The sequence below is a fragment of the Panicum virgatum genome, chromosome 9K (genome assembly GCF_016808335.1).
Source record: "Panicum virgatum strain AP13 chromosome 9K, P.virgatum_v5, whole genome shotgun sequence".
Lineage (NCBI taxonomy): Eukaryota > Viridiplantae > Streptophyta > Magnoliopsida > Poales > Poaceae > Panicum > Panicum virgatum.
This window is the reverse complement of record NC_053144.1, coordinates 62,410,998-62,435,852: the sequence shown is the minus strand read 5'-3', so window position 1 is coordinate 62,435,852 and position 24,855 is coordinate 62,410,998. Positions and strand designations below refer to the sequence as shown.

Sequence of the window (24,855 nt, the reverse complement as noted above, 5' to 3'; positions counted from 1 at the left end):
AAAGTAATTTGACAGTCAGGTTTGCTCTTGACTTCAGACGTTCAAAGTTCAAACCGATCTCCCGGTTTTTTATCATTTTGAAAAAATAGCCCAGTTTTTATGCCCCTCTCTAACTAAGCAAGCAGGGGGCAAAGCGCAAAACGAGAGAAAATACACTCACAAAGCAAAAACTCTAGTAAAACCCTAGCCCGCCGGAGAGAGCGCCAAGACCGAGAGGCCGGCTGGTCGGAGAAGGGGAGGCCGTGAGGGTGCTCTCTGCCCAACCGCCGCACCGCCGAAGATGTTCTCGCCGGCGATAAGGAAGCCCCACCTCCTCCACCGCAGGGACAGGGAGGAGGCATCCCCTTCACCTCCACCTGCTGCTCCCGCTCACTCCCCGTCGCCTCGCGGATTCTCCATCTCCGACCGCCCCGCTACCGGCACCCCGGCCCCTTGGACCTCATCCTCTCTCCTCGCTAGGTACCCCTTTCTTATCAGCTGCTTTGCTTTCACCAAACTCATCGCATTTTGTCGTATGGCCGTGTCTTATTGAAGGCGCAAAAAGCGAGTGCGGCGCGGGCATCTGTTTCGTCATTTAGATTTCCAGCAGCCTCGCACGTTTAGGTCAGGCAACTGAGCTCTGTTTGCTCTACTTTTTTGCAAATTTCTAGGATTTCGACATCGAAGCGAACTGACAGGGCTGGTGAATCGGAGCAGATCCAACCGGTGCACGTAGCAGAGTTTCCCCAAATCGTTCGGAATGCCCAAGCCAGCCTTCGACAGAAAATTTTCTCTGGTAACTATTTCAACTCAATGCACGTTTGCTATTTTCCCTGATAATAGTTTGCTTGTACCTTACTGAACCATATGTACCTGCTGTGCATCTCTTGTAGGCAAGAACATGTTTGCGGGTGGCATTGATAAAGAAACATCCCTTGCCTGGATGATATGCGGAAATGAGCTTTTTATCTGGAACTACTCAGCTTCTTCTGCTAAAGACTGTCTAGTACTTGACGTTCCATCTTCTCTTATTGGATACAAAGATGTGAAATCCCTCCCCGGTATTCAGTGGACAGTTTGTATAATGAGATGGCATAGTAGTGGTGCATCAGCAAGAAACAGTGGAGATATATTGTATAGAAAACATTCTACTGGTGTTATCCTCTGCAACAAAAGAACACAAGCAGTTGCTTATTGGCCTGACATCTATGCTGAATTTAATAAGAGTCTAGTTCTTAGCTCACCAGGTTATGGTGAGGTGTCTGCAAGTGATGGTGCATCTGATTGTTTCAGGTTTAATTCGATTATTGCAGCTGCAGTTCCAGGAGGCACTCACGAGTGTATTGCAATAGCTTCTGAGCCTACAGGTGCTTTGTGGTTGTTCCAGTGTTCACCAGAAGGAATTCGTCGGCAGAAAATCCATGGTGATACATTAGGAGATGGTGGTGCCGATCATTCTCAGAAAAGTAACGGTGGAAGGTCATTGGCTTGGCTACCAAATTATGTCTCATCTGAGGGTTCTGATCGGAAGTTCTTTTTGTTGACAAACAATGAGGTGCAATGTTGGAGTATCTCGCTCTTGCATGACATTGATATAAAAAAATTAGGGTCTCAGGAAATTGTTGGTACTGATGGGGATGTGAGCATAAAGAAAGATATAGCTGGGCAGAAAAATGTATGGCTTTTGGACATGCAGATAGATGAGCATGGGAAGGAATTTAGCATTCTTGTTGCTACATTTTGCAAAGATAGGGTTAGTGGGTCAAACTACACTCAGTATTCACTTCTGACAATGCTGTACAAACCTAACCAGAAGTTTTCATCTGAAGATAATGCTGTTAAAGTTGAAAGATTTTTAGAGAAAAAAGCTCCTTCTCAGGTGATTATTCCTAAGGCTAGAGTAGAGGATGAAGAATTCTTGTTCTCATTGAGGCTAAAAACTGGTGGTAAGCCTTCTGGTTCTGTAATCATCCTGTCAGGTGATGGAACAGCAACAGTGGCCATATATTGGAGAGGTTCCACCCGACTTTATCAGTTTGATCTGCCCTGGGATGCTGGAAAGGTCCTAGATGCTTCCGTTATCCCATCAGCTGATGACAGGGATGAAGGTGCTTGGGTTGTTCTAACGGAAAAGGCAGGAGTCTGGGCGATTCCTGAAAAAGCTGTATTAGTTGGTGGGGTCGAACCACCAGAGCGCAGCTTGTCACGAAAAGGTAGTTGTAATGAAGCAGTTGCTGAGGAGAAAAGAAGAACTCAAGTCTTCAATGCTGGTGTTGTTCCCAGGAGAGTCAGTTCTGAGGCTTGGAGTGCTGGTGAGAGGCAAAGGCCTGCTTTAACTGGCATAGCTCAGCAGGCTGTGGTTGATGAAGAGTCTGAAATGCTACTGAATCGGTTATTTCATGATTTCATAATATCTGGCGCAGTTAATGAGGCACTTCAAAAGCTTAGAGCCGCAGGAGCATTTGACAAAGAGGGTGAGATGAACATATTTGTTCGGATGAGCAAATCTATTGTAAACACACTAGCTAAACACTGGACAACAACCAGAGAAGCTGAATTTCTTGGCTCAACAATTGTTTCGTCCCTTGTTGAGAAGCAGCAAAAACATGAAAAATTCCTCCAGTTTCTTCTCTTGTCAAAGTGTCATGAAGAACTTGCTTCAAAGCAAAGTATGGTTTCACTCTTACCTTCAGTTTTATTTAATATCTTCATTAAACAGTGTTTTTTTGTAGGTATAAGTACATATGCAAGGTTCTCATGTAATTCACATAAATCAAAATACTTTTAGTGTTTTTAAAAGCTGGGTACAATGGAGAGCCATTCGACCCCATCTGTGATCCTTGTTATACATTGTCAACAACTGATGGATTATATCAAGTGCTCTACCCCATAGTGGTGTTCTCACCTAGGCTTTTATAATCCTACTATTTTGCCACTCTCCGAGTGTCAGTCACCTGTGTCACCTACACGTGGTACCACCTGAGTCACTGAAAGTAGGCCAGGATGGAAAATCGTGCCACTCATATTATAAGGATGGCTGATTATCAATTAATTCGTTACAGGAGCTTCGTATCAGCTGATTATTAGTCAATTCCATATGATACCACACTAACGACTAGCCTTTTGCAGTTTTGCTTTACATGAACGTAGTAATGATATAGGACTACTGTGACAATGCAACAAGAAAGATCAATTCTGTTTTTTGAGTTTAATCATTGCTGATTTATTTTATGATACTTCTATCTGACTAAATAAGCAATTTATTGATTATGTAGGAGCTGCAATGTTAACCATCATGGAGCATGGTGAAAAGCTTTCTGGAATGATACAGCTTAGGGACTTACATAATACTCTTATCCAGCAACGCTCAAGTACTCAGTTATCACCTCAGTTAAAAACACAAACCACTGGTGCCCTTTGGAACCTTATTCAGTTGGTTGGTGAGAAAGCTCGAAGGAACGCAGTTCTCTTAATGGACCGTGATAATGCAGAAGTGTTCTACAGTAGAATTTCTGAGATAGAGGATCTATTTTATTGCTTATCTCATCAGCTTCAATACATCATTAGTAGAGAGGAAAACCCTTCTGTTCAGTTGCAACATGCACTTGAAATAGCAAATGCTTGTATCACCTTAGTTCATGCAGCATTGCACTACAGGAAGGAGCACAAGGAGTGGTATCCTTCTCCTGAAGGACTGATAACATGGAACAGCCACCCTGTCATACGGTCTGGAATCTGGAGTTTGGCGTCATTTGTTATGGAGCTTTTGGGAGAATCAGGAGCTGCAGACATGTCAATGAAATTTAATCTATGGTCTCAGCTGGAGGGACTCACAGACATTCTACTGGAGGCATATATAGGTCTTTTAACTGCCAAGTTTGAACGTGGGGATGAACATGGCGTGCTAGTCCAAGAATATTGTGAACGAAGAGATGAACTTCTCGGATCCCTCTACAACGTTGCTAAACAAATAGTGGAGGCCAAATACCAGGTTTGGTTTAGCTAAGCATAACTGATTTCCTAATAATCATCTTTGCTGCGATAATGTTTACATTTCATTTTTTTGCCTGATTAGTATTTGTCTGTCACTCACTTGGATAATATTGTACTTATTTAATACGAGCATAGCTTATCTAAGCGACAACGCATTGCTGTAAAGGATTAGACTGCAAAAGTTATAGCTAAATTCACATGTCTGTAGTAATAATTCAGGTGCCATTTAGTTTTCAGGTGACCATGCTTTCATACTGAATCCATGATTTCCAATTTCATTTGATGATTTTAGGCTCGACTAGTTCTCCTATCATTTTCCACAATAATCATTCTGTGATTCTGTCTATTATTCATTATCTGCCTTTTGACTCATAATAACCTCTGATATTACGAGTATGATACAGTGACCTGCCAAGAGTGTGATACGAGTATGATAATCATTCTGTGATTCTGTCTATTATTCATTTTCTACTGGAATGATAAAGAAGTGTGGCAAAGGTCTATTTGGATGATTGCCAATTTTGCTTACATCTTGGTGTATAGGGCTGGTGCGGTGGTGCCTTCCTCTTTGGTACTTGTAGAATTTCTGCTTTTAGGGCAGTAGTTGTAGAATTTCTTGAGCTTCATACGGAACAACTAATATCTTTTCTTTTCTTACATAGGAGTCAAGAGATGGTACAGACAATCTGGATCTGAAAGAATCTATATTTAGAGAGGTTATTTCTCCAATTTTGGGAACAGCCAAACGGCATGAAGGTTACCAAACACTGTGGCAGATCTGCTCTGACCTCAATGATTCAGTTCTCCTCCGTAGCCTAATGGTATAAATTACACCATATCTGAAATATTCCAGGCCCATTTTTCTGCTTCAGGGCATAAACATGTTGTGCTTTAGCTCAATGGTTTAGCATCAAAAGAATAGCCATTCACTTTCTAGCTTCTACTAAGAAATGTCCTAGGACATGGTTCTAATGTTCATCTTGTTGCAGCATGATAGTGTAGGGCCTCATGGGGGATTCAGTTTCTTTGTTTTTAAAGAGCTAGTCAACAGAAGACACTACTCTAAGCTGTTAAGGCTGGGTGAAGAATTCCAGGAAGAGCTAGCTAGTTTTCTGAAAGAGCGCAGTGATCTTCTGTGGCTTCATGAGATATGCTTAAACCAGTTCTCATCTGCTTCTGAGACTCTTCATACCTATGCGCTGCATGGTAGTCCTGATGAAGATGCTAGTGTCACAACCAGCAGAAAGCCACTGTCATTTGGTGAAAGAAGACGTCTTCTTTATCTCTCTAAAATTGCTGCAACAGCAGGTAGCTGTTTATTCCTACTTTCATGTTATACTCTGGACGGAAACAATTATTCAGGAACTTGTCATATTCTCAGCATAAAGTTATGGCATTATGGAAAAATATACTTCTCTTCTGGATAATGGAAAATGCTAGCTTATCTGTTGCAAAGCTTGTGAAAGGAATTCCATGCAGATTTTGATGGTTATCAAAGTTAATTCACATGCTTCCACGCCTATGCAAAATTGCAAACCCTTTTAGTCTCTTGTGACATCTGACTCAAAATCTCATCTAGTTTTCAAATAAATCTGCCTGATTCCACTTAAGTTCCTGCAGAATAAGAAATGCTTGGTTACTGATGTCTAGTAGAAAACTTTAGAGTTTAGAGGACTTAACATAAGCTTGCATCCTTGTTTGCACTAAATGCTGTTAATCAGATGATATAGTTTCTTTCTCTTCTATTGATAAGGAATTTCTGATATATTTTCATCAACAAATAGATAAGGATATTGACTATGAAGCGAAGGTTGCACGGATAGAAGCAGACTTGCGGATTCTAAAACTTCAGGTGAATTTTCCTATGCATAACAATTTTTTTAACAGTTCTGGTCAATCATTGTAAAAATGGCATCCTCTTGCTTCATGGGAGCCCAGAATCTACTTGGCAATAGGTCGACATCCATGCTGCCGCATGACTTAGATGCACGACACCATGGATGTATCTTAATGTATTAGTTCGAGTATTCAAAATACATTTTTAGTAGCTCTATCTTATGTAGTTTGAGTAATCAAATCCAAGCTGTACGAGATGGAAACCCTGCAGGCTCGCATTTAGGGTATACATCAGGTTTCCAAATCCTGACGAAAATCCTTTAATCCTACGGGTACCAACAGCATTATACGCCCTCCGTTCCTAATTATAGGTCGTTTTACATAGCAAAAACTATGCACCTAGAAATGCCAAAACGACCTATAATTTGAAACGGAGGGAATAGCTCCCAGTGAGACTGTTACTTTTGAGCAATTTTTGGTTGTTTTGGACCCTGGAGGTCACTAGATTGATTGAAAGTTATTGGGTGTTTGAGAGAAAAAATTGAGGACCGTATGAAAAGTGAGTGGGATTAAACTGGGAGCAAGCATGTAACCTTTTTGGGTTATGAACTCCTGAGGCCCTAACCTGGCATGGGCAATTCTTTAAATCTGGGTTTGAGACCATAGTATCATTGTCTTTTTTGAATTAATTAGGGTGATCATAGTAGACCAGAATAATTGAACCCCTCTCTTTCCTGTGCAGGAAGAAATTGTTCAGCATGATCCAGAATATGGTCAAGTCAAATATACAACCACGTTGATTGATCCATCAGAACTGATTGAGATGTGCCTGAAGAGAGACCAAGAGCTCTCCCTTAAAGCTTTTGAAGTATTTGCTTCGACAAGCTCATCATTCCGAAGCTCCAACAGAGGCCTTCTTGAGGCATGCTGGATGAATGCAACCAACCAGGATGATTGGGTGAAGCTTTCGGAGGCATCCCTGTCAGAAGGTTGGAGCGACGAAGTCATACAAGAATCTCTTCAAGGAACTGTCCTCTTCAAAGCTTCCAGGCTGTGTTATAGCCCGGATTCTGTGGTGTATGATGGCACTTTTGAAGATGTGCTGCCTGTGAAGAAAGAGGATGTACATCTGAGGGGTTTGGAGAGCAAATGCTTGTCAGTGGAGGAAGTACTGATGCAGCACAAGGATTTTCCTGATGCTGGTAAATTGATGATGACTGCAGTGATTATGGGTAAGAAGCTATCATATACAGCTGCAGAACCTGTGGAGATGGACTCATGAATGATGTTTTCAGATCTGTGCGATAGACTTCCAAATTTCATCATTGGGAAAAAAAAATCTTGGTGACATCGGATATTTGGTTTTGGTTGTATCTGCTCTGCGCAGTTGTAGAAACATGATTCCAGATATTCAAAGATGGTCAGTTCACGCCATTTTTTAGCATGAGCTGTGACTTGTAAACAGGCTGCCTTTTCCTTTAGTTTTCTGGAGAGGAACATCTGTGCTGCTGCGTTTATCTCCCTTAAGTGCTTAAGTGTATTAAGGGCTTAAGTGCCAAATATTGTTACTATCAAACTTCGACTAGCCAAAAAGTTGTCCAATGTGTTTTGATGGGGGCTATCAGCTAAGAAAAGATCTGTCTGTCTGTTTGTCGCTAGGGTGTTTGTGCCCTTCGCCCTCGTGTTCATTGGGTGAAAAAAAAATCAAACATAGAGGAAGGAAGAAACATGATATTGTAGTTTATTATACTCCTTACAGTCATGAAAACGTTAGGTTAAAGTTTTTATAATCTTCCGCTGTGCTGAAATTGGTGCCTCCCCTTTCTAGAAAGGGGTGCTTTTGGCTAGTAAAGCTGGTCAACTGGGAGTTAGATGGAAAATTGGAGATGGTAAGTCTATCAGGTTTTGGGAAGACCACTGGTTTGGTAATTGTAGCCTAACTATTCAGTTTTGGGAACTTTACACAATAGCTGACCAAAAGAATAAAAGCATTGCTGACTATGGTGAAACCTTGAAAATCTCCTTTAGGAGAGATGTCTCCCCCAGACTTATGAACCAGTGGCTGGATTTAGTCTCAATTGCCGAGTCCATTTCATTTTCTGATGACTGTGATTCAATTATTTGGGCCTTTGATGGCAGCAACAAGTTTTCAGTACAAGCTATTTATAAAAAAATAGCTTCCGAGGCATTCAGCATGTGTATACACCTATTATTTAGGATATTTGTGTCCCTCCCCGTGTCCACATTTTCCTCTGGCTTTTATCTAATAACAAAACTCTAACTAGAACAAACCTTGCTAAGAGGAGACATGTTGATACAACTTGTTTGTTCTGCTCTGAACAAGAAACAGTACATCACCTTTTCTTTGAGTGTTGTGTGGCAAAAGTCCTTTGGACCTACATCTCTGAAAATTTTCATGTGGCCCTTGGTACTGATTATGAGTCCATAGCCCGTTGGTGGATTAGTAATAAAACTTATAAAGTTATGAATTGTTTCTCGGCCGCATTAATGTGGTGCTTATGGAAATTTCGAAGTGAAATGTGCTTTCAGGGGAAAATGTGGAGAGGAGAAAAGCTGCTACATATTGAAGAGCTGGCGAATTCTGTTTGTGGATGGAGACTTGGACACCCTGAACCAAGCCCTGTCAAAATTGCAACACATGCTGCAACAACCTCCTCGTTTGCTCGGCCAAAGCCAGGAGTACTCAATCATGTGGACTTCGTCGGAGGAGACTTCGTCAAGTTCGGGAGCATTGCCTGGGAGAACGCCTTCCACAAGTGCTCGGCTGATGGTCGCTGAAGCTCCTGCAAATTTTCCTACTTCGTCTACAGACTTGTTCCGTCTTTGGATGTAATGACCAGTCATGTTAGCTCTAGCTTTGGCTCTGGTTTTTGGGCTCTCTAGGACTCTTAGCGGGTGCGCTTCGAATACGCCGTCCTGAACCTTGCTGGTGGATGCTGAACTATGCTTTTGTTTCGTTGAAATAAAGCGGGGACACCCCTTTTCTCTAAAAAAAAGTTTTTATAATCGTAGGGAATAGAAAAATAAAAGATAATTCCGACAGTGGTTGATGTTTATTTATTTTTTTGACCAAGACAGTGGTTGATGGTATGCCAGTAACTCAGTATACGCTTATTGGGCTCTTACTCTTTTCTTTTTCAAGAAGGAATAGCCTTATTGGGCTTTTCATGGGCTTAATAAGTCAGCCCAACGATCCACCCAGCTCACACGGCCACACGGCAAAAGGCTTGTCTCCCTCGCGTCCGGCTACCGCCGACCTTTCTCGTCACTCCTCTCAGATCCCGAACGACCCTTCTTCTTAGGCGGAGGAAGGCGGGGGATCGCGATCGCGATCGCGAGCCGGTGACGGCGGCGGGCGGGATGGCGGCGGCGCTGGCTCCGGGGGTGTCCCGGAAGCTGAAGAAGGTGCTGGAGACGCGGACGGACAGCCCGGATCTGCTGGCATCGCTGGGCGTGCTCTCCACCTTCTACGTGCAGAACACCCCACAGGCGCGCCGCAACCTCAAGTCCTCCATTGAGCAGCGCTCGCTCTCCATCAACCGCCACTTCCTCGACGCCTCGCTCCCCGCCCAGAAGGTGCGGTGTTGTTCGCCCGCCCCTCCGTACGCATCCCCGTTTTGTGATCGCTTTGCTCTACTGTTTTGCGTGCAGGCGCTCGATCGCGTCGAGGGGGAGGTGCACGCGCTGAACGACTCTTGGAAGAAGTGAGCTGCTTTGTTCATTCCTCCCCCGTGTGTTTCTCTGCTCTGCATGCCCGGAAATGCATCCGGGAATCCTAGCATTAGCTTGTGTCCAGTTTGAGCAAAATGCTATGTAAATCACTATGTAGGAACGGCTGATTATTACAAGTTCACAGCATAAGCTGGATTTTGAATTAAGTATTGGTGATGCATTTGGAGGAGCTGCTTAGGTCTGCACTATAGTTGCAATGGGCTTCTATCCTGAAATATTATACTTGCTCAATTTCTACTTAGCGATTCTGTTTCTCAATTATCATTTTTTTGCTTGTCTGAATACATTTTATCTTTAGATTAAAAAATACTTAAATTGTCATGAGACAGATTCTTATGCTACCCAAGTTTGATTCCTTAATTGCCCTTTTCATCTCAAGGTGTGCTTCCTTTGTCTGCTATTACTTTATATTCTTTTTAATTATGTTAGGATTGAGGAAGCATTGAGCAGTTGCAGTGCAAGTACTGGGGATATCATTAGTACAACAGAGAGAATGCAACAGGAACTTGAAGTTATTACTCAACGGCAAGAAATTGTGTCATGTTTCCTGCGTGATTACCAACTATCAAATGAAGAGGTACCATTCCTATCCTATTCGAACAAAAATAATTGGATTAAAGATATTTTGCTGCTAGATTTGATGCCTCAGTCATTATCTTAACGTGGATATCATGATTGTATTTGTTCACAATGTTTGATGAGTTGCTCTTTTGCTAATGATTAATAGATAATTGCACTCCGTGAGGAAGAGATCGATGAGAAATTCTTCAAGGCATTGTTGCATGTTCAAGAAATACACTCAAACTGCAAAGTCTTGCTGCGAACACACCACCAGGTACCATCTCTTTATCCTCAAAGTTTTGTATATCTTGGTCCTTGATTTCTCAGAAACCATAATCAACTTATGATATCTGATGTACAAGTTGCACAGTATCACGTTCTCTTCTGAGCCCTTCAATCACAGTACAAGAGTGCATCCTTAACTGTCTATAATAAAGATTGTCATGTTATTGAAACCTAAAATACAAAATGCTAGCACTACACATTTTTTAAGTGAAAAACGCACAACAGTACATCTCAATTGTGAGGTCTTAATTGTAGCCAAGCATGGAGTGTAGTCAACAATGCTTTGACATTTTGATCTTTCCATAGTTAATTAGACTTCCACTAGGTAGTTTCCTTATCAAACAACATTGAGTACTTCTATAAAATGTTCAAATTTTGGATATTTCTTCAGCGTGCTGGTTTGGAGCTTATGGATATGATGTCTGTATACCAAGAGGGTGCTTATGAAAGGTTATGCAGGTATTTTTTTTATATTGTTACTTTTTTTTAATTCCTCTTATTCTTAATTCTTCATGATACTTGGACTCCACTTGCTTTTAGTGCTAAGTTTGTCAATCCTTCCCTTTAACAATGTTGGTCCAAGCTCAACATGCTCATAGACTAAGGAAGCTCTAGATCTTAGAAATGACTGCACATGGCTTTATTGAATATTGTGCTATGAAACTTTAGTCTGTTTCACAGTACTAAAGTATTGGTTGGAAATATTGCAGTTCTGCACTCTTGATTTTCAGTGAACACAAATTGTGAATCACTGGTTTCTATGAAATTAGACAAATATTGTGACACAAATGAGTACAGTGCTTGAAAACGCTCATTTGCAATGTTACTATGTTAGTGATTTGTGCTGTAATTTGACCTTTTCGCCTTTCGGGATAGGTAAGATTGCAATATGCTCATTATTATATCATCAGATGGTATGAACATGCAGGCTTACAATGATAATATGGTACAAGTCATTTCTTTTTCATTCTTTTATCAGGTGGGTTCAAGCTGAGTGTAAAAAGTTAGGTGATACTGACAATCCTGAAGTAAGTGACTTTTTGAAAAAGGCTGTTCGCTGCCTGAAGGAAAGACCTGTTCTATTCAAGTATTGTGCAGAGGAGGTAATTATGTACCTTTTACATAGAGAAGTTACCACTAACTCAAATGATATCTGATGGTGCGCTATCTTCATTTACAGGTGGCCAACATGAGACACCATGCCTTATTCAGGCGGTTTATAAGTGCTCTTACTAGAGGTGGACCTGGAGGACTCCCAAGACCTATAGAAGTGCATGCCCATGATCCTCTTCGTTATGTAGGCGAAATGCTGGGTTGGCTTCATCAGGTTTTTCACTTGCTCTACCCTTACTACTAGACATACAAACCAACATTAATCATTCTTTTCAAATCATGCGCCTCTACTTTTAGATAGCATGTTAGCATTTCCTGAGTGTTCATTCTTTAATTTGTAAAGGCCCTGGCATCAGAAAGAGAGCTTATAGTCGTCTTGCTTGATCCTGATGCAATGACTGACAGTGGTCCAACTTCTCGACGTCAGTCTCTAAGAGATGGTGATTCCTCCAGAGGAGAGCATGATGTAACTTTTGTGCTTGATAGAATATTTGAAGGGGCCTGTCGGCCATTTAAAGTTCGAGTTGAACAAGTTTTGCAGTCACAACCAAGCCTGATAGTTTCTTTCAAACTTAGCAATACCTTGGAATTCTATGGCTACACGGTGAGTCTGAAATGCTTCCTTTTGGATTTTAGTAAATTAAAAAGTGTTTCTGTTTACATATATTTTCCTTCTCATTTAGATAGCAGAACTGCTGGGCGAAGACACTGCACTGTGCAATACAATATGGTATCTTAGAGATGCAGCGCAGCAGACATTCTTCAATATCCTGAAGAGTCGAGGAGAGAAGTTATTGCGATATCCTCCACTTGTTGCAGTCGACCTCTCCCCCCCACCAGCTTTAAGAGAAGGAATATCTTTGCTTCTGGAGCTCATTGATACCTACAATAGCATGATGGTTCCGGCCTCTGGAAAAAGACCAAACTTTGATCCAGTTATTTCTGCATTACTGGATCCTATAATTCAGGTGAGCTTTGTGTGTCAATTGTCAGGTGTACGTTGTAAATTGCCACCATAGCATTATGTTGAAACTCTGTTGCCAAAATACCATCCAAGACATTGCAAAAATAGCATTAGGCTGATGCCATTTTGGCAATGTCACAACTTTTTTATGGTATTTTGGCAACCACACTGTCAACTTAAATGTTATGGAGTCAATTTTGCCATGTCTTTTAAATTTTGTCATAGAATTATGTTAAATCTAATGTCTTTCTAATATCTAAAGGAATTCTTATCATATATGAAACATTGCTATTATATTACTAATTTTACCCATGTTATGATTTATATAATTATTTTAAACAGTACCCCTGATAACAACATGTTGCTTCATGTACTCATTATCCTTGAATTCATGCAACTTTCACGCTTCAGTTGCTTAATTTATTTCTCCTTCACCTTTTTGCGGCTTTTACCCTCATGCATCAATGTCACTAATAGTAATGCTGACTAGAAACAAAAGGAAACTTAATGTAATGATCTCGAGCAGTGTACTTCACAATTAAAAAAAGGAAACAGACAGAGAAGACTTGGACTTGTGGAGGGTGCTTATAATACTGGCCAGTTAGGAATGTCTTAAGATGCTATTTGATCATGAATTCATGAATCATGATGATGAGCTAATTGCACAGCTATGCCGACTACGCTACAAAGTACCACCAAGACAGAGGAAGTCATTATTGTGCAAGATTTTATACTACCGCTTCCAGTCACAAATAAGTGTTGTTTTGGGGCTGTCTTAGGTCAACCATTCAAACTTAGACTACAAATTATTTTGTGTGTTTTGAGTTCCAATATTTGAAAATGATATGAGGATATTTGAATCAGAGTAGTTTCATAATAGCATACTTTTGGTTACAAACATGTTATTAAAAAAAGCAGCAGACAGAGTTATTTTTTGGGAGACCATGTCAGTGTCCAAAAAGTCAGTTATTGTGACTCAAGAGAGTATAAATTTTTTAAAATAGAACTATATGAAGTACTAGCCTTGCCTGGAAGTATAATAGTGAGAATATTCTCACCTAGCTCCAGCCCACTTGTAGCAATTAACTACAACATATATCTAGTCATTTGGTTGCTGAGAAACTAATATCTTGCTTCAGTATAATCGCCGAACTTTTTGGTTACTGTTAGGGGTGCAAATGGGTGACCCTTAGGTGCACCTCAAACCCTCTTTAGTTCAAAATTTTGTACTACTTCGTCAAAATAGGATCCCTTTTTGGAAATAGTAGTACAAACTTTGAACTAAAGAGGGTTGGAGGTGCACCTAAGGGTCACCAATTTGCACCCCTAGTTACTATGTTCATACATATCAAGTAGCCAGTTATTACAGATGATATATGCTCGGCTCAATTTGGATGATTTTGGCTATTTTTCCTTCTACAAAAGTTGTAGCCATACTGAGAGATATGCCTATATTGGAGCAATTTCATGTAGCACTTATTATTTTCACATAATAATTTGATATTATGGTTCTTCGAAAAAAGAATATTTTGATATTATCTGCAGTATAACTATCATGTGGCATTTGTACTGATATTTCTTACTTTTCAGATGTGTGAGCAAGCTGCAGATGCACAAAAGTCAAAAGGTTCACTTGCTCGGCGTGGTAGAACAAGCTCGGATCCTAGTGGAAATAGCAGAGATTCAATATCAGTTGATGCTATTCTGTCTAAGAACTTATCTACATCGGTTCTGGTTAGTAGCATACTTGTAATATTTACCATGTATAGGATGTAGAGATCATATTAGAAAATATGTAGCCACTGTGAGCAGATGGTTTATCTTGTCTATAGCATGGCTTAAACTAACAGATGGACACGTGTTCCTTCTGATGCAATACTGGAAGCAGCATCCTTTCTTTTTCCTGTATTTCATTTCTAATTCTTCCACATCTGCTTATCACATGTTCTGATGAAACATAGATATTGTGCAAGAAGCCTTAAAAAGTTCCTTCTTGTTGCAATACTACAATTCTAACATTTCCTACTTTAATTCTAATTCTTCTTCCAATGTTATTAGATATGTGGAAACTCCGAAACTATTATGATTGTTCAACCGCTAAGTTGTAAATATTTCTTCGAGTCCTTAACACTAGCTCTATGAGGAAACTGCACATGTTTAGAATCTCATGATCGGTTTTGCAGTTTAGATGTTAATTTCTACCTCTTTCTGTTAAATCTAACTAAAGAAGGGATGAAACTGGTATTTCTTATGTCACACTAAAAAAAACCTTTATTATAACCTGATGGATTGTTCACTTTTGGTTTCATGATAAAATTGGATATTTGTTTTTCACCCAAGAAACTTAAATCTCATTTTATACTTCACCACTTGGGCATTTCCCCTTCACTTATTCATTCCATGTAAAATGCAGAGTGCTGAATCTTCGTCCAAAATCTACCTCATCAACTGCTTATCAGCTATTCAGGAACCATTGATGGGCCAGGAGGTTGCTACAAGCTATGTAAACAACCTGCGTTCTATGATTGAAGCGCACATTCGTGCCCTTGTAGATAAAGAAGTTGACGGCATCCTTAGGAAATGTGGGCTGTCAAATAAGATGCCATACATAAAGGACTATGGCAGCAATGATGATGCAAGGCCTCTGGCTGATGTTGTCGAGACGTCTCCGCAAATGCTTCTGGAATGCTTGAAGGCATTCTATGGCATTGTGACTGGAACAGAAGGTTCCTTGCCTGAATTCGAGCAAGTGCAGGTTCCAAGGTTACGTTCAGACGCCTGCTATGGTTTGGCAAGAGTTCTAGCAGAAACATATGAGCTCATTTATAAGGCAGTGACGGATCCGAAGAACAACTATCCTGACCCAAGATCATTGGTTAAGCACTCCCCTGAGCAGATAAGAACTATATTGGAAATATGAGGTGTATGCTCATGCCTTTGATACCATGTTAATTTGAGGGGAACCATGTGAAGGAAGCAATGTGATGCAAGTCTCCAACTACAAGCTGGGAGTTCAATTGATTGACAAGATATTGAAGTGGTGCCTCTTTTATTGAAATCTTGTACCATAGTGTCTCTTGTATTCCTTTTTGCGTTATAAAACCACATGGATCACTATTTTCTGTAGTGCTGTAATTTTGATGTATGGCTTGACCCTTTTGATGTACAACTTGACCGATTAATGATACTAGTGGTATACCAGAAGCAGCTGAGCATGCATGTTATACTTCAGTCTGGCAGTCCCTTTTTATGGTCTCCAGCAAACATTAGCCATCGCCCATCTTTGTTGATTACTTTTAGTATCACACATTTGCATAGATGCTGTTTTTGGTTTCCATGCAACTGATTCTGTATAGGCTTGTTTCTACGCAATTTGGCTGAACCAGCTGGAATTGTTGACTGAGCCGAGGAATGTGCACTGAAGTTTGGCAGGGTATGAAGATATTGTTGGCGCCCAAGAATTCAAGATCCAAGGCTGTCAGGGGAACTATTTTATCACTTATCGGGGACATGTTATCCCGGTTTGGTTGAAATATGCACCTCATCGGAATGAGCGTCCATCTTGTGTCCTTAATTTCCACATTGCACATGGATATGCTCTCAGGTTGTGCTACGAAGTTTTCGTCACACTTCTACAGATGAAATCATGCGAGCAAGATTTTGTTTTTAGATCAAGGATAAAGTTCCGGCCTCGGTCGGTCGTAGGTGAATGTCTATCACCATCTCTGAGCAAGATTAGTTTAGCAGATTGCCTCAGATTCCATGCTGAACTCATAACAGCAGCAGAAATGAGCTTGAGCATCTTTGAAAGGTTTCGTAGGCTTCATTCATACAGTGGCTGCGGCTTGGCTGTTGCCCCATCGTTTTATCGGATATGAGTATTAGTTTCGTCTAAATCTGGTAACGTTTGTCTGCTTGGACTTTTGTAATCTAAGCTACCACTGCTACTACCTAACTCACCTCGTAATCTAAGCTGCCGAATGGACTTTTGTACCTCTGCGGTCGGTGCATTAGTTTTTTCCCATATATTTTATTATATATACTATCCTCGTATATTTATTATATACTCCCTCCGTCCTCAAATATAATGCATCCTGAGATTCAAAATTTGTCCTCAAATATAACACATTCTAGGTTGAGAGTGGACTCAACCATTTTAATTGTGCATCGCTTCTGAATCTTTCCCAATAGAAAGACGTACACGCAGCCTGGGGGGATGTATGCGGTGGAGGTGCACGAGAAATGGCATACTACTTTAATTAGCATATATTTAATTACCCAAATAGAGTACCAATGCTTAATAATTAGGGGTAGGAGAGTCTTTTCTACACAGGCATAATCTGTCTTAAAAACTCCGCCTTATATTTGAGGACGGAGGGAGTATATATACTATAAAAATTGAAAGAATTAAAATCTTTCCTACCAAAATTAGGTCTGCCTTATCCTCACGGAGGCCCCACTTGATAGCCTAAAAGTTTGATGAAAGAGGGTGTAGATCAATAAAAAAGAAAAATGTGTCCACCCAAAACTCATATTTTTTCCACCCAGTCTTCTACATACCCACATCGCGTACACTGCAGCGCACGCCCTCAATTAAGCGAGTTACTTTCCTTTTGCATACGTCGCCGCTGCCACGGCCAAGTGCGTCTGCCCCGCCGCCGCCTCAGCCCCATGGGAAGAGTTGCGGCTCGCTAAGGAGCAGGGGCGTAGCCAGGGGCCTGCCCCTTGGTTCCCAAATTTGCACTGAAAATTTTAAATTTGAGCAAAAATTTAAATAAATTAGTACGGTTGGCCTCTCACCGTGAGCCCCCCGACCGAGCGCGTCCACCCGCCGTCAGCGCTTCCTCCTCCATTATTGTACAGCGGTTGGGCATAGCCTGTCAGACCTTGTCTCTCGACATCTAGCGCGCGCTCTGCGCCTCCCCCTCTGGTCCTCGTTCTGCTCCATCCCCCCCCCCCTCCAAGGTCTGGAACCACTTGCCATGGCCGACCTCATGGTGTGGGAGGCCGTCTCGGCCTTCACCGGGCCTCGCGGCGCGCGCGACCTCGCGGAGTTGGAAGAGGCGTTGCAAATAGGTCCCTAAGAAAAATCTAAAACAAAATCATATATGTTGGTACCCCAGAACTGGGGTACCCCCTTTGCAGCCTTGTGGTTATCCTTAACTACAACCAAATAGCCGGACCCCTGTGATCTGGAGCCCTGTTCACATGACAACGGTCCCGGACACGTCCCCCGACTGGGGAAGGTCTGGGAGCACCACGTGTTCCGGAAGAAGCAGGCGCTCAGCCCGAACAGCCGGGGGCTCCGGACCCCCGTAGAGGTCCGGACCCCCGCGGAGTCCCGGACCCCCCATGGGGTACCGGACCACCTTGTATAGTAACCGGACCCCTCGCTAAGTGAAGGAATTGACACCCCGCCCCGGGGAGGTCCGAAGCTGCCACGTGTCCGCAAGCACAGACACGTATATAAGGCCGCTTGGTCTACAAGGGTTCACCTACCACTGCATTCATCGCGGTAGGTGGACGTCCGCATTAATATAGCAGAAGCCGAGGCGATTCTTTGACCAGGGGACACTATTGATCGCGTATTACCAAGACGTGTAGTGGAGCCGATGGCGCCGCCCACGCCGCGCCTGTCAGGTTGCCATGACAGATGGACACGACGGCTCGGCTTCACCCATTATGACGCCTACATAATAGCCTCAACAGGTCGCGCCGCAAGCTACGCTCCCCCAACGGGCACCTTGCTGACGGGACAAGAGAAGACCTCCCTTCGTCAGAGCCTCAGAGGGTCAGCAGGGGATGGAAGCATATCGGAGGAAAGATTCGTAACACTGTAGCCATTTGAGTACTCTACGCAGTATGCAGCACAGTCACGTTGGGCCCACTTGTCGGGGCCCCAACGTCTTATGTATCCGCACCCCTTGGTCTATAAAAGGGGGGCGCCCGCTAGAAGAAAAACTCAAGGCTGGGTAAGAGCCAATACCCGACAGAGGATAGATTCATACACAACAGAGATCAAAACCTCTCCTAGTAGACGTAGGGTATTATGCTCCGGTGGCCCGAACCACTCTAGATCGTGTGTTCTTGTGTGCCTATCTCAGAGCTAGATTAGCCCAATCGCCTAATTAGCCCAATCGCCTAATACCTTCCCGAGCACTCCCTCTCTGGAAATAGGCGGGTGCGTTCCGCTACCCGGCTGTGGGTACCCTAGAAATCCCGCGACATTTGGCGCCGTCCGTGGGGAGGATGCAGGCGTTGGCTAGATCTCCAAGCTTTTAAGGCTGAGCTCATCCTCTGCAACAGCAGCGAGAAGATGAAGAGAGGCATGGCGGCACCTACGCCGCATGTCACTGCGCTGAGGCACCAGCGCCCTCGGTGCGGCGGTGCACGGCAGCGGCGCCTGCTGTGCGTCGCCACTGCGACGCCTCAGAGCCGGCACGGTGGTGCGCGGGGGCGACGCCTGTTGCGTGTCGCCCCGCGCCATCCAAGTGTCGGCTCAAGGTTTTCTCTCAAGCAACGGCCACGCTTCCTCTGCGGTGGCATGGCGTCGGCTCAAGGCTTTCTCTCAACATGGAGCCTGGAGCCAACGGCCATCCCGGAGGAAGTTGGCCGTGTCGTCGCGTCATCGCCAGCACCACCCGAGGTGCTTGGTGCTGCTGCAGACAGGGCCCCGCCACCAGGCGCGGGGGCCCCTGGCGCTAGCACCAAGGACAAGCCGGCGAACGACCGTACCTCTCCGTGCTTCGCACCGGTCCTTCTGTTGCGCAAGGGCGTCGAACTAGCTTCGGCTCACTATGAGCGGCCATCAGGCTGGCTTCCATCGGCAGACAGCGACGGCAGGGGGGCCACTCCCATTCAAAGCCAAAGAATTTGTCTCATGCTACCTAAGCATATGACAGCTCTTAGGCAAGGAGTGGTCCCCCGAGCTCCCGAGGTGATGCTGGATGATGCTGTACAAGCACGTCCAGGGCACCATCACCCCAACGACTCAGGAGAGCCCCCAAGATGGCAGCTCCACTACGACCAGCAACATGCACGCCTTACGAGGCGACGGCTGTAGGTTATCACTAGATAGGTTTGAGTGTGTTTCTCCTTTGTAATGATTTGGTGCCTACGTGTGGTCCAGAGCGGTAAAGGTCCGCCCTTGTAAACCCGATCTCTGGCTTCATCGCACAAATAGGCGACACCAGCAAGTGGTCCAGAGCGGTAGAGGTCCGCCCTCGTAATCCCGACCTCTGATGTACACCACGAGTCAAGCAATAAAGGAGATTTGCTTCCTCAATCCTATCTTTACTTTAACCTAATAGCACTTGTTCGTTCAACCTGCATGTTTCTTTCTCCTTCACGGAGTCTTTTCTTTGTTGCTAACAATCCAAATTGAGCTGCTAGCTTGTGGTCAGGTGGGGACACCCCTTCTAGCTGGAAGGCAGTTCGGACCCCTAGGGACCTCCTCAGGAGAAGTGGTGCCGTATCCTGGGGTAGAGAAGCTCCGCGTAGCTTAGCCTGGTAATGTACCCTAAGCCTACGTACTTCACTGCCCTGTTACGAGTTCCCCAGTATCCGAGGCTGCTGTCCCTAGAGGTTATGGGCTCCTTTCTAGTACAAGGCCTGGTTTCCTACACCTTGCTGCGAGGTCCGGTGGCGTAATTCATGGGATTGTCAGCAACGCTCCAAGTCCACTCCGGTGGCCCGCTCCGGCGGAGATCGCTCGCCACGGTCAACTCAAGTCCACTTCGGTGGCACGCTCCGGCGGAGACCGCTCGCCACGGTCGTCTCAAGTCCACTCCGGTGGCCCGCTCCGGCGGAGACCGCTCGCCACGGTCGTCTCAAGTCCACTCCGGTGGCCCGCTCCGGCGGAGACCGCTCGCCACGGTCGACTCAAGTCCAATCCGGTGGCCCGCTCCGGCGGAGACCGCTCGCCACGGTCGTCTCAAGTCCACTCCGGTGGCCCGCTCCGGCGGAGACCGCTCGCCACGGTCGACTCAAGTCCAATCCGGTGGCCCGCTCCGGCGGAGACCGCTCGCCACGGTCGTCTCAAGTCCACTCCGGTGGCCCGCTCCGGCGGAGACCGCTCACCACGGTCAACTCAAGTCCACTCCGGTGGCCCGCTCCGGCGGAGACCGCTCGCCACGGTCGACTCAAGTCCACTCCGGTGGCCCGCTCCGGCGGAGACCGCTCGCCGCGGTCGCCAAGAGCCGGGTCCGGGAAGAATGTTTGCTCCCTGAGCGATCCGAAGTCTGTATAGCTGCTTAGCTTGGTTCCGCACCCTAAGCCTACACCTTCGTCGCCCTGAGGAGAGCACTCTAGTACCTGGACCTGGCAACCGGTGTACCGGTCCCAGGGGTCCGGAGCGCCCGCTCTCTACATGAGCTCACCAACGCAATCAAGTTGTGTAGGAACATATAACGATAGTAGGCCCCACCCGCGGGTTCGTACCTCTCCCGAGGTGGGCCCGGGGGCCACTGTCGGTACCCCAGAACTGGGGTACCCCCTTTGCAGTGACTAGACAAGAGCCTTGTGGTTATCCTTAACTACAACCAAATAGCTGGACCCCTGTGATCTGGAGCCCTGTTCATATGACAACGGTCCCGGACACGTCCCCCGGCTGGGGAAGGTCTGGGAGCACCACGTGTTCCGGAAGAAGCAGGCGCTCAGCCCGAACAGCCGGGGGCTCCGGACCCCCCATAGAGGTCCGGACCCCCGCGGAGTCCCGGACCCCCTTGTATAGTAACCGGACCCCTCGCTAAGGGAAGGAATTGACACCCCGCCCCGGGGAGGTCCGGAGCTGCCACGTGTCCGCAAGCACAGACACGTATATAAGGCCGCTTGGTCTACAAGGGTTCACCTACCACTGCATTCATCGTGGTAGGTGGACGTCCGCATTAATATAGCAGAAGCCGAGGCGATTCTTTGACCAGGGGACACTATTGATCGCGTATTACCAAGACGTGTAGTGGAGCCGATGGTGCTGCCCACGCCGCGCCTGTCAGGTTGCCATGACAGATGGACACGACGGCTCGGCTTCACCCATTATGACGCCTACATAATAGCCTCAACAGGTCGCGCCGCAAGCTACGCTCCCCCAACGGGCACCTTGCTGACGGGACAAGAGAAGACCTCTCTTCGTCAGAGCCTCAGAGGGTCAGCAGGGGATGGAAGCATATCGGAGGAAAGATTCGTAACAACTGTAGCCATTTGAGTACTCTGCGCAGTATGCAGCACAGTCACGTTGGGCCCACTTGTCGGGGCCCCAACGTCCTATGTATCCGCACCCCTTGGTCTATAAAAGGGGGGGCGCCCGCTAGAAGAAAAACTCAAGACTGGGTAAGAGCCAAGACCCGGCAGAGGATAGATTCATACACAACAGAGATCAAAACCTCTCCCAGTGGACGTAGGGTATTACGCTCCGGCGGCCCGAACCACTCTAGATCGTGTGTTCTTGTGTGCCTATCTCAGAGCTAGATTAGCCCAATCGCCTAGTACCTTCCCGAGCACTCCCTCTCTGGGAATAGGCGGGTGCGTTCCGCTACCCGACTGTGGGTACCCTAGAAATCCCGCGACAATATAGCATGGGTCTCCGTAGTTTTACAAAATCTTCTATAAAGATATAGAACCTTGAGATCAAGTCCAACCTAAACTTTTTGCATAAGTGATTTAAGATTTTTTTTAATTCATGAGCACTATTCAATGTGCCTTGCGAAACCTCCTGCTAACTTTTAAAGTATAGAGTTAATAACATTTAAACCTCTATTTCTATATTTTTATTTAAACCTATACCGCTTAATTGTTTTAGCTCTATTGCTGCAGCAATAGGCTCATATCGACCTAAGCTACGAGATATTAGTAACATCTATCGTGGTACATATTTATAGTATTTCATTTGAATATCAATATAATTAATATATATAATTTAATGCATTTTCAAATTTAAAGTTAATTATGTTTTAAAATTAATATAATTAGTATAGAGTTAATAACATTTAAACCCCTATTCCTATATCTTTATTTAAACCTCTATGCTATTTTTTAAAAACAATAAGCAAAAAATTGAGTTAATTATTTATTATTACAAGAGATATGTCCAGTGGGCTTGTCATTTTAGCCTGCACACAACATCTTTCTCAACAATATATATGAGGAGGAATTTATCATAAATTGCAGGAAACATTGACCGCAGCGCCAGTAGCTTTCCTTCCAAAATGAATGACTTCTATATTCTGATTCTCCGTAGAAGGAATTAACCTTTTTTTAAATAATATTGTTTTAATAGTTAAACGCAAAATAAATACAAGATAAAAAGAATTGCAGATCTGAAGGGCTGACTTCTTACGTGGCTGCCAATGTGGTGGTGTTAACCGCCTTCGTCTGTCGTCGTCGCTGGCAGTCGGCGCCAAAAGGTCCTGTCGTATACTGAAGAGCCGATAGGAGCCATTGCGTGTATTGACCCAAATAGGCATGTTGGCTCTTGCGCGGCCGGAGGCACCTGTTGGCTCTTGAGTAGCCGACAGGAGCCCTCTCGGCCACACAAGAGCCGACTTGGTGCCAAACATGGCGGCTCTTCCATGGCTGATAAGGCCCAATTGGCTCTCTAGGAGCCGACTGGTGCCTTGTCGGCTTCCCAAAGGGCGACAGATGCCTAGATTTGCAATTTTTTAATCTGGCATTTATTTTTGTAATTAACTATTAAAATGATATTATTTAAAAAAATCATTAGCTTCTCATACTAAAATTAAAATAGTCACTAAAATGATCGAAGAATAATCGTGAGGAGCATGAACAATTAGCACCCCTAATTAGACACCGATTTATACAAGAATTTGTTGGACATATTTATAGAATATAATAAGTAAATATCTTAATTTAATCATTTATTCTTGCTAAAGATATGCCATCAACACCAAAATCTGGACTATGAAAGTTATTTAATTTTAAAATATATGCCAGCATGCACCTGCAATAAATCAAATCGTGGTGCCTCTAAAAGTAGATGCTCTTGCTCCTCTATATAAGCCACCTACGAATTCTGTTGTCAGACGCACACATACAGAGAGCCAGGAATACGAGAAAGCACATGATGGAGACAAAGCAAGGTAGCCATGTTTTCGATCCTCATCCTCGGGTGCTTCATGTTTACTTCAAACTGTAAGTATATCATAGGCAAACAGGTGAATTCAAGCTTGAAGAAACCGTTATTGCATTGGGCTCTGACAAGTTCTGCATGAGTTTTTTAGATTTGTATCAGTTACGTGATCTCATAATGCCCCTATACGAATGCAGGTCAAACCGTTGATCAGATGGATAGCACCAAGATCGTGTTATGCCCCTGCCCGGAAACGAAACCCGGGATCTACTGCTGTTCGGATGTAGAGCGTGACTGTTTTCCGTCAAGGGAAAAATGCAAACAACACTGCTGCAACAAGAAGGCATTCTCCCTTTCTGCCCCTTGAAACAATGTAACTTCTTGATATGGGAAAAGAATCAATGTGCTTAGAACTTTTCTTGGAATAAACTAATGGCCATATCGCTTCATGTCTTGCTTGTTTTCATAATTGTTTTATATTTTGGAACTACTATATTATGAGCAGATAATTGTCGATAGCATGTGTATACCTGTATGGGTGAATGTACGTAGAAAAATATTACTGCTGGCAACCAGCAGAATAGAGTAACTATATGAGTGTGTTTCAAAAAGAATAAAATATTTAGTAACTAGTAAGCACAACACAGTAGGTGGAAACATGACCGTAGGAAGGCACTTGAACCCAAACCTCTGCCGATTGCTGCCGGTTCTTCTCTCCCATTTCCATGGCTGTCGTCTCGGCATGGATGATGTCGGCTCCGTTCCGTGCGTTGGCCGCGGACTGGCAAGTGCCAAGTGGTGGTGGCCTGGTGGGCAACATGTGTGTGGCGAGGGTGGGATGGAACTGGAACGGACGCGGTCGAGGTCGCCGGTCCACGGCCACCCCACCTCCACACGGCTCCACCGGAGCAGCCGTGTGATGTGAGGCACTGAGGCGAGCCGAGCCGTGGGCGCGACGGGAAGGGCGGCGAGTCCTTACGGTTACGGGGCCGTGTGGGAACGGGCGCCATCGAGCCGGCAGATGACGACGGTTCCGCATTCCTCCGACGTGACAGTGTGACACTACGGTGTTGTTTGCTTCCAGGGATTTTTTAAGTCCCTAGAATTTTTTAGTATTTAGAAGTATTAAATAAATGTTAATTATAAAACTAACTGCAGAACTCTGGGGCTAAACTGCGAGACGAATCTAATGAGGTATCTTAATTTATGATTAACGAATGGTTACTGTAGCATCACTGTAGCCATTATCGATTAATTAGGCTCATTAGATTCGTCTCGCGAAAAAACA

The 24,855-nt window shown here is 44.3% G+C and overlaps 2 protein-coding genes and 1 long non-coding RNA gene across 4 annotated transcripts; all 3 read left to right on the top strand.

The window, feature by feature from the left end:
- Nucleotides 1–130: 130 nt before the first annotated feature.
- On the top strand, nt 131–7,454 carry LOC120646798 (nuclear pore complex protein NUP133). 2 transcript variants are annotated; one of them, XM_039923268.1, is made up of 8 exons: nt 131–459; nt 651–775; nt 873–2,648; nt 3,255–3,970; nt 4,635–4,793; nt 4,962–5,280; nt 5,757–5,824; nt 6,551–7,454. In XM_039923268.1, the coding sequence occupies exons 1-8, from the start codon at nt 281–283 to the stop codon at nt 7,088–7,090; spliced, it is 3,882 nt and encodes a 1,293-aa protein (XP_039779202.1). In that variant the 5' UTR covers nt 131–280; the 3' UTR covers nt 7,091–7,454. The 2 variants fall into 2 exon arrangements, with proteins under 2 accessions (XP_039779202.1, XP_039779204.1); XM_039923270.1 differs by lacking the exon at nt 131–459 and adding an exon at nt 528–603 and having other exon boundaries at nt 697–775.
- Nucleotides 7,455–9,083: 1,629 nt separating this feature from the next.
- On the top strand, nt 9,084–15,753 carry LOC120646797 (conserved oligomeric Golgi complex subunit 6-like). Its single transcript, XM_039923267.1, has 11 exons — nt 9,084–9,405; nt 9,481–9,533; nt 9,991–10,138; nt 10,289–10,396; nt 10,799–10,866; nt 11,387–11,510; nt 11,588–11,734; nt 11,864–12,124; nt 12,204–12,488; nt 14,075–14,218; nt 14,898–15,753. The coding sequence occupies exons 1-11, from the start codon at nt 9,190–9,192 to the stop codon at nt 15,402–15,404; spliced, it is 2,061 nt and encodes a 686-aa protein (XP_039779201.1). The 5' UTR covers nt 9,084–9,189; the 3' UTR covers nt 15,405–15,753.
- Nucleotides 15,754–23,516: 7,763 nt separating this feature from the next.
- On the top strand, nt 23,517–24,016 carry LOC120648863. Its single transcript, XR_005665107.1, has 2 exons — nt 23,517–23,629; nt 23,765–24,016. It is a non-coding gene; the product is annotated as an uncharacterized LOC120648863 (long non-coding RNA).
- The last annotated feature ends 839 nt before the right edge of the window (nt 24,017–24,855 follow it).

Bases quoted from the DNA above. Each gene is read 5' to 3' on its own strand.
- LOC120646797 (XM_039923267.1), top strand. From the start codon at position 9,190: ATGGCGGCGGCGCTGGCTCCGGGGGTGTCCCGGAAGCTGAAGAAGGTG. The intron at 11,511-11,587 runs GTAATTATGTAC...CTTCATTTACAG, and splicing joins TCAAGTATTGTGCAGAGGAG to GTGGCCAACATGAGACACCA. The intron at 11,735-11,863 runs GTTTTTCACTTG...TAATTTGTAAAG, and splicing joins TGCTGGGTTGGCTTCATCAG to GCCCTGGCATCAGAAAGAGA.
- LOC120646798 (XM_039923268.1), top strand. From the start codon at position 281: ATGTTCTCGCCGGCGATAAGGAAGCCCCACCTCCTCCACCGCAGGGAC. The intron at 460-650 runs GTACCCCTTTCT...GCAAATTTCTAG, and splicing joins TCATCCTCTCTCCTCGCTAG to GATTTCGACATCGAAGCGAA. The intron at 776-872 runs GTAACTATTTCA...CATCTCTTGTAG, and splicing joins TCGACAGAAAATTTTCTCTG to GCAAGAACATGTTTGCGGGT.